This window comes from Enoplosus armatus, chromosome 8, assembly GCF_043641665.1.
Source record: "Enoplosus armatus isolate fEnoArm2 chromosome 8, fEnoArm2.hap1, whole genome shotgun sequence".
NCBI lineage: Eukaryota > Metazoa > Chordata > Actinopteri > Centrarchiformes > Enoplosidae > Enoplosus > Enoplosus armatus.
In genome coordinates this window covers 25,897,193-25,911,884 of record NC_092187.1, presented here as the reverse complement: position 1 = coordinate 25,911,884, position 14,692 = coordinate 25,897,193, and the positions used below count along the sequence as shown (strand labels likewise).

General features: G+C 46.4%; 1 protein-coding gene across 1 annotated transcript; it reads left to right on the top strand.

Moving 5' to 3' along the window:
• The first annotated feature begins 1,155 nt into the window (after window positions 1-1,155).
• LOC139288866 (leucine-rich repeat neuronal protein 1) lies at window positions 1,156-13,373 on the top strand. Its single transcript, XM_070910309.1, is given in 16 exon segments — window positions 1,156-1,194; window positions 1,197-1,242; window positions 1,245-1,325; window positions 6,461-6,513; window positions 6,515-6,635; window positions 6,726-6,871; window positions 7,310-7,411; window positions 7,907-8,091; window positions 8,829-9,071; window positions 9,180-9,302; window positions 10,011-10,133; window positions 10,501-10,924; window positions 11,345-11,471; window positions 12,201-12,391; window positions 12,523-12,681; window positions 12,849-13,373. Coding segments are annotated over 16 exon segments (2,688 nt in total).
• Window positions 13,374-14,692: the final 1,319 nt, after the last annotated feature.

Genomic DNA, 14,692 nt, shown 5'->3' with positions numbered 1-14,692 from the left:
GTTGCTGCAGTTGTTGCTGCAGTTGCTACAGTTGTTACTACAGTTGCTGCAGTTGTTATAGTTGCTGCAGTTGTTGCTACAGTTGTTACAGTTGCTACAGTTGCTGCAGTTGTTGTTGCAGTTGCTACTGTTGCTGTAGATGTTGCTGCAGTTGTTACAGTTGCTGCAGTTGTTGCAGTTGCTACAGTTGTTATAGTTGCTGCAGTTGTTGCTACAGTTGCTGCAGTTGTTGTTGCAGTTGCTACCGTTTCTGTAGATGTTGCTGCAGTTGTTACAGTTGCTACAGTTGCTGCAGTTGTTACTACAGTTGCTGCAGTTGTTATAGTTGCTGCAGTTGTTGCTACAGTTGTTACAGTTGCTGCAGTTGTTGTTGCAGTTGCTACCGTTGCTGTAGATGTTGCTGCAGTTGCTACAGTTGCTGCAGTTGTTGCAGTTGCTACAGTTGTTATAGTTGCTGCAGTTGTTGCTACAGTTGTTACAGTTGCTACAGTTGCTGCAGTTGTTGTTGCAGTTGCTACCGTTTCTGTAGATGTTGCTGCAGTTGTTACAGTTGCTACAGTTGCTGCAGTTGTTGTTGCAGTTGCTACCGTTGCTGTAGATGTTGCTGCAGTTGTTACAGTTGCTGCAGTTGTTGCAGTTGCTACAGTTGTTATAGTTGCTGCAGTTGTTGCTACAGTTGTTACAGTTGCTACAGTTGTTACAGTTGTTACAGTTGCTGCAGTTGTTGCAGTTGCTACAGTTGTTATAGTTGCTGCAGTTGTTGCTACAGTTGTTACAGTTGCTACAGTTGCTGCAGTTGTTGTTGCAGTTGCTACCGTTGCTGTAGATGTTGCTGCAGTTGTTACAGTTGCTACAGTTGCTGCAGTTGCTCCAGTTGTTGCTGTGTACAGGCAGGACTCGGCTGAGAGAGATAGAAAGAGACAGAGAGAAATGAAGTAGAAAGAGAGAGAGCGAGACAGACAGAGAGAGAGAGAGAGTCATTAGGAGAATCTGGAGCATTACGTCATGTTAGCGCCCCCCCCCCCCCCCCCCCCTCACCTCTGTGAAGCATCCGAGCTCTGATTGGTCCATCAGCCAGTGGTCTACAAAGCCCATTGGCTCACCCCGAGTCAGCTGCTGCGGACCTGACAGAGGACAGGGGAGGGGGAGAGAGGGATGCTTCAGATAAAAGCGGCGGCAGCAGGACTCAGTCCGCCCTCATCTGGATCAACTAAACCCGAATAAACCAGAGAACCTCCCGCTTCTACCGGACTGTGTTTGTCTCTACCGGACTCTGCCCGGCCTGTGGTCCCGCGGAGGCTCGGAGCGGCGGGCGGAGGAACAAGGTGAGAACATGGACGTCCTCCAGCACACACAGGAGCGCGCGCTGCTCCACAGGAAGATTATTCCTTTAGGACCAGGTTCAGGTCTCTGAGATCCGCTTCAGAGGAACACTGTCAGGATTTCCGTTTAACATCATAAACACCACGTCCCGACGGGGACCAGCAGGTCCAAAGGGAAATAAAATCCAAGTTATGATCTCAGTGTAGCTGTGACGTCAGAGTACACGCTGCTGTTAACTGTAATATTTTGTTTCTGTTTATTATGGGATAGAAAGTGACGTGTTTACTGATGATTGAACAGTCTCTATTTTAATATTTAATAGGACTCTTGTTGATATGAAAACACAAATTATTATTATTATTATTCATTCAGCTGTCAGCTGACTAGAGACTCTGATCACATGACGACAACAATGATCAAACTAATATCACTAATAATAATGAAACATTTAACAGCAGCAGTATTAAGAGAATAGTTGTGTTTATTGTGTGTTCAGTACAGAACGTGGTTAGCTTAGCTTAGCATAAAGACAGGGAAACAGCTAGCCTGGCTGTGTCCTGACATGTTGGATCTGGTTTGTTCATTCTGCGGTTACCTGCTGGAACTATTTGTTGAGGAACATCAGTGTATCCATCCGCCCAGTCCTCCTGACCGGTGTCTCCGGCTGGAGGCAGGTGCTGGTCTCTGCAACCCCAATGGGAGCTCACCTTTCTGTGTGAAACAACTTTGATGAAGTTCAAAGTGTGTCGACGCAACCGATTTTAAAATCAGCTGTTGATCTCCTGACCCACCAGAGACCAGAGGTCCAGGTAGGACAGGTGAGTCAGATGTATCCACATTTAAAGGGTCCTGAATCATTGAACCTGAGCTGAGCAGCAGCTACTTACTGGCTTTTTCCAGAGTCTTCATCGGTCATGTCGTCCATGTTGGTCCTTGTTGTTAGTCCTGCTGTTTCTTCTGGAGCTGTTGGACAAATCAGACGTTCTTCATGTGTGAGCGTTTCAAGCCAAGATGAAAGAAGAATACTGGCCTCCTCCTCCTCCTCTTTCCTCCTCCTTCTCTCCCTGTCTCCTTCTCTCCTCTCCTTCTCTCCTTTCCTCGCCTCGTTTTCTTGCCTCCTCTCTTTCTGTCCTTGTCTCCTCTCCTGTCCTCTCTTTGTCTCCTCTCCTTGCCTCCTTTTCTTGCCTCCTCTCCTGTCCTCTCCCCCTCGCCTCCCCCTGTCAGCCTGGAGATGAAGACAGAAGGAGTTGCGTTGTTTCGTAATAAATCTTGAAACTTTTGGGTGAAAGTAGGTCAGAGTTTCACATTCAGAGGGTTTCCACGGTAACGAACACTCTGCTCCATGTAGTCACTTCTTTCTTCACCTCTTCATCTCTTTGTTTATCCTCTTCCTCTCTAATACACGTCGAGTCAGAGTCTTGTGTCCTTCAGGACAGGGACTCGTCAACTTGGAACAGACGCTTCCACTGCTTTCAAACTGCTAGTAGCTCCATGGAAACGAGTCTGAGACAAGAAAAGAGCAGCATCCAATGAGAACACACGGACAGTATCCAATCAGAGCGCACAGAAACGTGATATTATTAATGTAATACAGGAGTCATGAGACAAGATGGAGAGACACCTCAAAGACACAACATTAAACTCACCTTGAGAGAGACAGACAGGCAGAGAGGCAGACAGACAGGCAGAGAGAGGAGCAGGAGGTGCAGCGGCTCTGAGGTCAGCAGGTGGAGGTGAGGTGGTGTTCATGTATCTGATCTCAGGTCGTCTCTGTAAATGCAGTAAAATATCAATGAACTCTCCTTTTGCTTTTACCATCAGACTGAGGACATTTCATATAATGTTAAATCATTATATTATATAATTAGTTTGTTCTTAGTTTAGTTATTTTGTCTTTATCAGAGTTACAGTTACAGATGTTCTTTGTGTCTGCATCTCATGTGTTTAGTGCATCTCCACGAGCAGGAGGACTCAGCTCTCTCCGTCAATAAAGTACACACTGAGGACTGTCCTGCGTCAGGGGAGCGAGCTGCGTCAGGGGAGCGAGCTGCGTCAGGTGAGCGAGCTGCGTCAGGGGAGCGCGGGTTCCCGTGGCAATGCGTCGCGTACAGTCCGTCTGCTGTAGCTGCACGTCTCTGAGCAGCATCAGTTACCATGGCCTCACTAACCCTTCGTAGTACGTAGGACGCCCTCTGGCCTCTCAGGTGTCCTCTGTTGTCTTAAGTTATAGACATCTATTCTACAACCACCTTAGTCAGCTGACATTTCACACTTTTCTTTTTGCTGTCATTGTTCTATGAAGTATGAATTGCTAACATGAAAAAGAAAGTAAATGTTGTGTTTATACATTTAATTCAAAATGAAAGTAAGAACGTCTTGAGATGTCCCATCAGAGAATAACATAAAACACCCCCACGACACCTCAGGCTGCCTGACTCACAGTAAAAACCATCAGAATAAATCAAATAACTCCAAAAGGACATGAAACAAAAAAGGCAGAAAATATGGTGCATTCATGAAAAACTGTTCAAGTGATCACGTGACTTTGACTGAGATATCACAGGTTTAAACCCATCTTAAGCCTTAAACCACAGCTGAGCTAAAGACAGAGCTCAGTTCAGTCCACTGGTCATGTGACTTGTCTGCTGTTGTTTTTTTGAGTCTTATTTTGTAAAACCTGTCTGAGTTGAGCCGTTTGTCTTATTTTGAAATCTTTGTCATCTCATTTTGGAAACAAACTGGTTCCTGTGAGCATGTTGTTACTCAGAGAGTTCGTGAGCAGTGTTTGTTCTGTGTGTGTGTGTGTGTGTGTGTGTGTGTGTGTGTGTGTGTGAGTGTGTGTGTGTGTGTGTGTGTGTGTGTGTGTGTGTGTGTGTCAGACCGCTCAGAGTTAATTAACCAGTCTCCTGCTCTCCTCCAATCACAGCCTCTGCAGCAGGACACTTAACGAAGCGCTTGCAGCTCATTAAATAATTAATATCGCCTCATCAATATTCCATCTGCTCAGCTCCTTCAGTCTGTCGTTAACAAGAAGAAGGAGGTTCAGATGTTAAAACGCTGTGTCTGACAGACAGACAGAGAGAGAGACAGACAGAGAGAGACAGACAGACAGAGAGAGAGACAGACAGACAGTCAGACAGAGAGAGACAGACAGTCAGACAGAGAGAGACAGCTGCTCTCACTCAGTCAGCTCATATTAGAGATAGTTCTTGTCTACAATATGAATAACAGTCTTGCTAACATGTCGGATGTGAGGGTTCTTAAAGACACATCTGTCCAGATGTGAAGCCCTGCTCTCCAACGAGTCGAGTGACTCTAGCTCCTGTTAGACACTGAAAGTTTCCCATGATGCTCTGGGTTTGTCTCTGATGATGTTTTTGTCTGACATCACGTGCACGGTGGCGGACACGTGTAGGAGATGATTTCTCTGCGACCCGTCGTCTGTTTGCTGTTTCTGTCCGACCACGATCAGACCTGGCCTGGTTTCACTCTGTATCTATGACAACCTGTCCAAATATTAATGAAACCAAAAGATGGGACCTGGATATATTATGAATAAACTGAAGCCCAGGATAAAAATATAAAAAGTTAATGGTCCCAAATATCAAACGTTGTGACAAGAGATTTAATTACAGTAGATATAACTCATAATTGAAACATCTTAAAAATCATATGAAAGTTGAATCCAACATATTATTTCCAGGACAAACACAGTTACTGTGAAGATGTTGTTCATGTGTAAATGATGGAGGTAGAATGATGAAACAATCAGCAGCTGATTTTCTGAGCTGGGTTCGTCATGATGGCAACTTTTGAACGAGTTTGAACTCAAACGCCATGAGGATTGGCTGGGCCAATCACAGAACGGCTAAGAGGTCGCTCCCTCCTCCTCCTATGTCACTTCCTGGCTGGTTGCCATGGCACGTTTCCTTCTCCAGTGTGTGTGTGTGTGTGTGTGTTAGTCCCCAACAACAACAACAACAACAACAACAACACAGCTGCCTGGTCACATTAAGGAGAGCAAGTGTGTGTGTGTGTGTGTGTGTGTGTGTGTGTGTGTGTGATGTAAACGAGGGATTGGCTGTCAGCTGCAGAGAGAGAGAGAGAGAGAGACTCTGTCCTCAGGCTGCCTCCTCACACTGTAACTGGTGAATGTTGACCGTTGCTGCAACATGAGTTTGACACAGTTACTGCTAATGAGCTGAGTGTAGATTTACTGTGTGTGTGTGTGTGTGTGTGTGTGTGTGTGTATAGCTGTTGCAGTCACACTCCTGTTGTATAAAGTAGTGAGTAAAAAGGCAGTAAATCCAGCAGTTCTCCAGACTTTTGTTTGGGGGTGTTCTCATATCCTCACTGTCACATAAATTCTTTGAAACACTCTTTCTCTCATAAACTAAACTTTAACTAACATAACTATAACATAACAGTAACATCAGATAACAGTAACCTTACTGTAACATAACTGTAAGATAACTAACATAACTATAACATAACAGTAACATCAGATAACAGTGACATCAGATAACAGTAACATCAGATAACAGTAACCTTACTGTAACATAACAGTAACCTTACTGTAACATAACTGTAAGATAACTAACATAACTATAACATAACAGTAACATCAGATAACAGTAACATCAGATAACAGTAACCTTACTGTAACATAACTGTAAGATAACTAACATAACTATAACATAACAGTAACATCAGATAACAGTAACATCAGATAACAGTAACCTTACTGTAACATAACAGTAACATTACTGTAACATAACTGTAAGATAACTAACATAACTAAACATAACTAACAACTGTATCATAACTGTTACATAATTGTTACATCACGAAATATAACATCATTGGAACATAACTTGTTGCTATGGAGACGACTGCATCACGAGGTGTGAAACATGTTTCATCATACTCCGAACCAAACCCCGCTGCATCATCTAAGTTTCAGATTTTATCCAACGATTTCTACAAAGATTAACCTGGAAAAACAGATTATTTTAGTCAGAACTATAAAAAGTTTAAATTCTGTTTTGCTTCTCTTCTTCACTGAGATTTGAACCAGCGTCCCGTCTGTATTCAGTCACAAGGTTAATGACATCACTTCCTGTGTGTTTCCATCCAGCTGTAGATGTTACTCGCCTCCCTCTGACCTGCTGGAGGAAGTTGTCGCCACAATCTATCCAACACTTCCTGTCTGCTTCGCCCCCAGTGCACCATGGGATTTGCAGTGCTTCTCATTCCCCTCCTCTCCCTGGTGACATCATCAGTGTGTGCTGGAGTGGGCGGGGCCAGTCAAGGTAAAGAACAGTTTGAAGTTCATAGATGGCAGATGGACACGAAGATGAATGTGAATCCTGAGGTTTGGTGGTGTGTGTTGTATCCTGTAGGTGGCGCTGTGACGTGTCCTCTGCAGTGTGTGTGTGAGACCAGGCCCTGGTACACCCCACAGTCTGTGTATCACCAGGCCAGGACGGTCGACTGTAATGAACTCCATCTGCAGAGAGTACCAGCCAACATTTCGTCTGACACACAGGTAACTAACGGTCATTCGAATAATTATTATTGTTATGATCTTCAAATCATCAGGCATCCATGTTTGTTTGATTTCAGACCGTTTTAGTCTGATATATCAGAAGTTTCCCAGTCATGATTATTTCTTGATGTTGACGTGAACAATAGTTACAAGTGGAAAATGACATTACATTAATTACTAATCAAACTGAAACTCTAAAAAGTGAGGGGGACAAGAACAGGATGGCGACATGTTGGGTCTGAGGGTCCTTCAGCAGAGTGAAATACAGCCTGAGGACTGGATTTAACACATTTGTAGCTAAATTGGTTGTTTATTATGGAATAATGTTCTTGGCTGGCGAGTCGCTAGCTGCTGTGCTAACAAAGATTGTCCATAGAGAATTCATAGAGACTGACTGTGGGACTAACCAGGAAATATGTGTGTTGCTGTGTGCTTCAGGTGCTGCTGCTGCAGAGTAACAACATCTCCTCCATCACTACTGAACTGCAGAGTCTGACCAACCTGACAGAACTGGACCTGTCACAGAACCACTTCACACAGGTAACACACATGTTCTCCATTAAATGTTCTTCACATGACAACCCTGTGATGTAATGACTGCAGTGTATGAACCAGCTCTCAGTTAATAACAGCTGTATATTCTCCACTCCTGGTTTTCCTCTCCAGTCCAATCTCAGTAGAGCAGTGCAACATACACCGTGTGGCCAAAGGTGTTTGTGGTTAGTTATTGAAAGGAACCCTTAGTGCTCTAGTACAGTGGTTTTGCCTTTAATGGATAGTGACAGAGAGAGGGAAGGTGGGAGATAGAGAGAGGAACCTGATATAACAATAATATTACATCTAAAATTGTTAAAACCGATAAGTACCTGTGTAGAGACATGCATGTTATATTGGGGGTCAGGTGGTTCGGGGTATCGGGTTCTAACAAGGTTGGGAACCACTGCTCCAGCATACAGTGTGTTTGTCTCTGCTCCAACATGACAACATGGCACGAAGCCAGCTCCATAAAGAAATGGTTTCTTATTCTCTGTCCAGGTGAGCTCTATGGGTCTCTCCTCTCTGGGTCGCCTGGTGACTCTGTACCTGGAGGAGAACCGGATTGAGGAGTTGGAGGACTTCAGTTTAAAGAACCTGTCCAGCCTTGAGGAGCTCTACATCAACCACAACCACATCTCCTCCATCGGACCCAAAGCCTTTGCTGGGCTCACCAACCTGCTGCGGTAACTACAACTTCTTCTTCTTCTTCTTTTCAGCTTCCACTTCTTCATTTCAACTATGTTAAAAGTGCGACCTTAAGAGCCTCCTAAATGACCACTAGTACCACATAGAACCCCTAGAACTTCCTTGAGGACTAATGGGAACTCCTACAGGACCACTAGAACCACCTGTAGGACCTCTAGAACCTACTCAATGACCACAAGCACCACCGAAAGGAACTCTAGAAGTTCTAATGACCCCCTAAATTACCACTAAAATGACCAAAAGTACCTCCTTAGTGACAACTTCATTCTCCACAAAGACCATTATACCACCACCTACAGGAGTTCTAGAACATTTTAAAAGACCAATAGAACCACCTAAAGGGCCCTCAAAGGATACAGGAGCCTTTGATCCATCTCAGATACCATAGGAACCTCTTAAAAGACCTCTAGAATCACTTACAGGACCCCTAGAACTTCCTCTGGGGCCAAAGGATATCCTTAATGTCATATAGAATCTCTTGAATGATCGCAAGAACCTCCTGAAGCACCACTAGAACCTCCTCAGTGACCCATAGAACCTCTTCAATGTGCACAAGAACAACATAAAAGACAGTAGAATCACATGCTTTGATTATGAACGTTTTTTTTCTTCGTATTACCCATCATTCATTGCAGGTCATTGACTATGTGATGATAAGATGAGCAGGTTTCCACTCTGTCTGAATCAGTTTCCTACCCTCTGCTCGGTCTTGTAGGCTCCACCTCAATTCCAACCGGCTGGTGGCCATCGACAGTCGGTGGTTTGAGTCCCTGCCGTCCCTGGAGATCCTGATGATCGGGGAGAACCCCATCCTGGGTCTGGAGGAGAAGAACTTCCTACCTCTGTCCCGCCTCCACAGCCTGGTGCTGGCTGGGATGGGACTGGCCTCCGTCCCCTCTGCTGCCTTCCTGGGCCTCGACTACCTGGAGAGCCTCTCCTTCTACGACAACCGGCTCAGGTGTGTCTGAACGTGGTTGCCGGTTCAATTCTCCCTAAACTCTGTCTGTAACCTTCTCTCACTGTAACTCTGGTGGATGGAATAAAGTGAATGTTGTTCTCCTGGCAGGTCTGTTCCTCGGGACGCTCTGAGCGTGCTCCCTAACCTGAAGTTCCTGGACCTGAACAAGAACCCGATCAGCAGAGTCCAGCAGGGAGATTTCCAGAACCTTCAGCACCTGGAGGAGCTCAGGTCAGTCTGAGAGCACAGCCACAAAAAGTAGGGATGTCCTGATCAAGTCCTTAAACATTGGTATTGTTCTAAGATTGTATGAGTTCTGTACAAACCGAAAAAGATTACTGTCTGACTGACTGACTGACTGTCTGTCTCTCTGTCTGTCTGTCTGAGTTCTGTACAAACCGAAAAAGATTACTAACATTTTAAGTGCTGGTGATTACTGGGATGATGGTTGGCTAATATGGAAATCCATGTGAAGTTTACCATAAATAAGCTACTTTAACCAACAAAGTTCTGAAAGTTCCTTTTAAAAGTATTGACTGGTTTTATCCTGCAAGCTGTTTTCTTCAGAAACATCAGTGTTGCTTTTGAGTGCCACCAAACAACTCTGTTACACTAATGTGGCATCGGTCATATCTGCTAACATAGTGTGTAGATATGATTTGAAGATGTGCTGTCTGGTTGCTGTAACGTTGATTTGTATAAGCTGTGAGTCAGCAAACAATACACTGACACAATTTTCTCTTCTAATCATGAGAAGGCTGTTAAAACAAATATGTGATTTTGTATTTTTCTGATGTTTTCATGCAAAGACAAACCGTATTTAACTGAATGACTGAAGACATGAGGGCGGTGGAAACAGGTGTAGGGTGGATGTAATTTCAGTGTCCAGGAGCTTCAGGTTGTGTTTTAAAAAATCAATGTTCTGTGTTTTGGGTTCAGTCTGAACAACATGGAGGAGCTGCTGATGGTGGAGCGAGCTGCTTTCCAGAACCTTCCAGAGATCGCCAAGCTGGAGCTCTGCAGCAACCCGAGACTGTCCTACATCGACCCGCAGGCCTTCAGGTGTCTGTCTGTCTGTCTGTCTGTCTGACTGACTGACTGACTGTCTGTCTGTCTAACTGTCTGTCTGTCTGACTGACTGCCTGATTGTCTGTCTGTCTGTCTGTCTGACTGTCTGTCTGTCTGTCTGTCTGTCTCTGACTGTCTCTGTCTGACTGACTGACTGTCTGTCTGTCTGTCTGTCTGACTGTCTCTGTCTGTCTCTTTCTGTCTGACTGTCTGTCTGTCTGTCTGTCTGTCTGACTGTCTCTGTCTGACTGTCTGTCTGCTTATCACATTCAATCATGAACAAACAATATTCTTCTCTTGTTTCCTTGTCTCCTCTCCTCTTGATTCCTGTCCTCTCTCCTCCCTCCTTCTCCCCCCTCAGTGACCTGTCCTCCCTCCGGACTCTCCTCCTCCACAGTAACCAGCTCAGCCTCCTCTCTGGAGACCTCCTCTCCTCCATCCCCTCCCTGGAGGAGGTGTCTCTTCACTCGAACCCCCTGCGATGTGACTGTCTGTCCTCCTGGGGGCCTCACCTCGGCAACCAATCACATCTCAAGATGCTGGAGTCCTCCGTCACCCTCTGCTCCTCCCCGCCTCACCTGATTGGTCGGGAGCTGCAGGAGGTGGTGGCGGTCGCATGGGGCGGGGCTGGCGAGGGCGGGGCCAACAGCTGCCTGCCTCACATCTCTCCTCACGCCTTCCCACCTGCCATGAACATCAGCGCTGGGCAGCCAATCACACTGGAGTGTTGGGCGGACGCTGACCCCGCCCCCCAGTTCTACTGGGTGACGCCCACTGGAGACAAGGTGGGCAGGGTCACGAGTGTCTGTGTGTGTGTGTTGGTATATCAAGGTACAGGTGTACAGGTGATGTGGTTGGGTCTGAAAACTCTTCCTGTTGGTGTGTTCGCCCATGTACTTCAGTATTTAATAGAAATCTTAATACAGTATTTGGCCGTGAATCAGATTTTCATATGGGAAACGATAGTTCAGCTATTTAGCAGAAGTGAAAACACAATGACTTTTCAAAGAGCTACTTATAACCTGTAACTGAAATCTGTCATTGTCTTATGTTTTCTTAATGTTCAGTTTTCTGAAATGTAATCTAAATATATATTTTTTATTTGTTTTCTAAAATGTTGTAATGTAAAACCGTAATCTTTTGTTATATGACAAGTACACGATAAATGATGAAGGTCTTTCTTCTGTTTCCTCCTTCCTGGTCAGGTGAGCTCGGAGGCGATGGCTGCACCAATCATATCAGAGGAGGGGCGTGGCCTGAGCAGGAAGAAAAAGCATCGCGTGTCTGAGCCCGGAGCGTTAGTGATCGAACACGCGGAGCCGTCAGACGCAGGTCAGTCCGCCGTCATGAACTCCGTCCCAGTGCTCTCCTCTATGATCAGAGCGAAACACCGAGACAGAAATACACTGTATGAATAACTCCCTCTGTCCCCCTGTCTCTGTCTCGCTGTCTGTCTCTGTCTCGCTGTCTCTCTCTCTGTCTGTCTGTCTCTCTCTCTCTCTCTCTCTCTCTCTGTCTCTCTCTGTCTCTGTCTCTGTCTCGCTGTCTCTGTCTCTCTTTCTGTCTGTCTGTCTGTCTCTCTCTCTCTCTGTCTCTGTCTCTCTCTCTGTCTCGCTCTCTCTCTGTCTCTCTCTCTGTCTCTGTCTCTCTCTCTGTCTCTCTCTCTCTCTCTCTGTCTCTCTCTGTCTCTGTCTCTGTCTCGCTGTCTCTGTCTCTCTTTCTGTCTGTCTGTCTGTCTCTCTCTCTGTCTGTCTCTGTCTCGCTGTCTCTCTCTCTGTCTGTCTCTCTCTCTCTCTCTGTCTCTCTCTCTGTCTCTCTCTGTCTCTGTCTCGCTGTCTCTGTCTCTCTCTGTCTGTCTGTCTCTCTCTCTGTCTCTCTCTCTCTCTCTCTCTCTCTGTCTCTCTCTCTGTCTCTGTCTCTCTCTGTCTGTCTCTCTCTCTGTCTCTCTCTCTCTCTGTCTCTGTCTCTCTCTGTCTGTCTGTCTCTCTCTCTGTCTCTCTCTCTCTCTCTCTGTCTCTGTCTCTCTCTGTCTCTCTCTCTGTCCCTGTCTCTCTCTCTCAGGTGTGTATACCTGTGTAGCGTGGAACATGGAGGGAGCAGACACAAAGAGTGTCTCAGTGTTTGTGGACTCTCAGGGGTCTGTGGGCTCGTGGTCGGGTGGGGGGAACCGGTGGGGCGGAGTACCCAGCAGAGAGCAGCCCTGGCTGGGGAACTCCTCCAGCTCTGCAGCCTCTCTGGTGGTGCTGGCTAAGGTGCGTCTTTCTTCTGTAATGTATCTTTGTGCAGCTGATATAATAAATGCATGTATTATTATTATATTTATTATTGTTAATTCTAATCCATTAAACAGAAGATTTGTTGTTGTTTCCTGTTTCCTGTGCAGGTGGTTCATGCCCAGTCGGTGGTGTTGGAGTGGAAGCTGTATCCCAGCGGAGGACCTTCGTCTGTGGGTCAGAACCAGCAGGACGCCCCCCTCCCTCTTCCCCGGTGGACCAGCGCCACAGTGCACATCGACAACCCTCAGATCAGCTATACAGCCAAGGTGAGCACATCCACCCTCCCTCACCTGTCCACATGGAAACTAATGCTCTCTCTCCCTCACCTGTCCACATGGAAACTAATGCTCTCTCTCTCTCACCTGTCCACATGGAAACTAATGCTCTCTCTCTCTCACCTGCCCCCCCCACCCCCCCACCCCACCCCCCACAGGTTCCAGTAGATGTTCAGGAGTATAACCTGACTCGCCTCCTTCCTGCCACAGAGTACCATGTCTGCCTCACCGTCTCCTCGTCTCCTCCCTCCCCCTCCTCATCTCTCATCTCCTCCCCCACCCCCGTCTCTTCCTCCTCCTCCTCCTCCTCCCCCTCCTCTCCCATCCACACCTCATGTTTGAATGTCACCACGAAGGAGGCGGGTTTCTCGGTGGAGTTGGTGGCATCGCGGCGCAGTAGCGTGGCGCTGGCGGCCGTCATGGGCTCCATGTTCGCTGTGTCCATCATGGCGCTGCTGGTGGTCTACATGGGCCGCCGCGTGCAGCAGCACAAGTCCTGTGGCCACTCGCTGAAGAAGTACATGCAGCACGCCATGTCCATCCCTCTGAACGAGCTGTACCCGCCACTCATCACGCTGTGGGAGAGCGAGGCCGAGAAGGACAAAGACGACAAGGAGGCAGGAGAGAGGGAGGAGGAGGCTGGGGGGAGTCAGATCGACACGACGAAGACGTACATGTGGTAGCTGGAGGAGGGGGAGGCTTTAATCAGCAGAGAGACATTCGAGGAAGGACAGAAGAGAAACTGGATGGATGAAAGTTACCAGCAAAGAGAGAGAGGTCATGTGACTCAATGAAGAGCCTGACAGACAAACAGATGGGTAAAAACTTCCATTACAAACATCTGGCCACTGAGAAAGAGAGGGAGGAGGACTGAGAGACAGTCTGAATGAACAGGTTCACCCTGAAAGGAGCTTCTGGTGTTTTCTCTCATGTTTTAGTGAATGACACTTTCTGAGTCCTTCACATTCTCCGTCTTTCCAGGCAGCCATAGAAATGAATTCATTTTCATTTTATGAAAACAATATTTTCTTTCCACATGTATGTAAATGTTAGTGAACATACACAGTGTCGTGCAACAACACCACTCAGGCCTAAACAGTGTCAGTCAGATCAACTCCTCTCTGACACAGTCGGCTGTTGTTCACATTTTAGTCTCGTCAAAGAAAATCAGTTTCAGCTGTCTAAAAAGACTTCAAATCAAAGTTTGAGGTTGACTAAAATTAACGCTGACTTTTGATCTCAGGACTAAATGACTAAATCTAAAATGAACTACAACGTGCAAAGAAACATAGAAAGTTAATGTTCAAAATATCAGATGAGTGCTTTTGGTTTTTAGAGCTTTTAATGTCTCTCCTTCATTTTAGAACTTTTCTCTGTAAATCACTTTGTCAAAACATGTTAAACATAAAAACAGTTAGAATAATAAAATGAAAATGAAAAAGTACAAACTAATGGAGACACTGTACTGACTGAGAAAACGTCAGACTGAAGTGATCAGCAGCTGGATGTCCTGTGGACAGATGTGACGGACAGGAGAGGTCTGTTTCTCAAACTGTGGGTCGGGGGGGGCGTTTTAAACTGGACGTCTGAAGAGACTTTGAACTGTTGGCCTGTGAGTCCAGATGTTTTCGGTGACTCCAGATGTCTCTCCATCCCTTTCCTCTCTTTCTCTTTTCCTTCCTTTCGTCTTCTCTTCTGTCCTCCCCCCTCTGTTCTCTCTCCTCTGTCTCCTCCCCTCTGCCCCCCCCCTGTCCTCTCCCCCTCTGTCTCCTCCCCTCTGCCCCCCCGTCCTCTCCCTTCTGTCCACTCCGCCGTCTCTTCCCCTCTGCCCCCCCCTCTGTCCTCTCCCCCGTCTCCTCCCCTCTGCCCCCCCGTCGTCTCCCTTCTGTCCACTCCCCCGTCTCCTCCCCTCTGCCCCCCTGTCTCCTCCCTGTCAAGCACACTGACAGTATTTGTACTGTTAAAAAGAATCTAATTATTGTACTTTAGTTCACCTGATGAA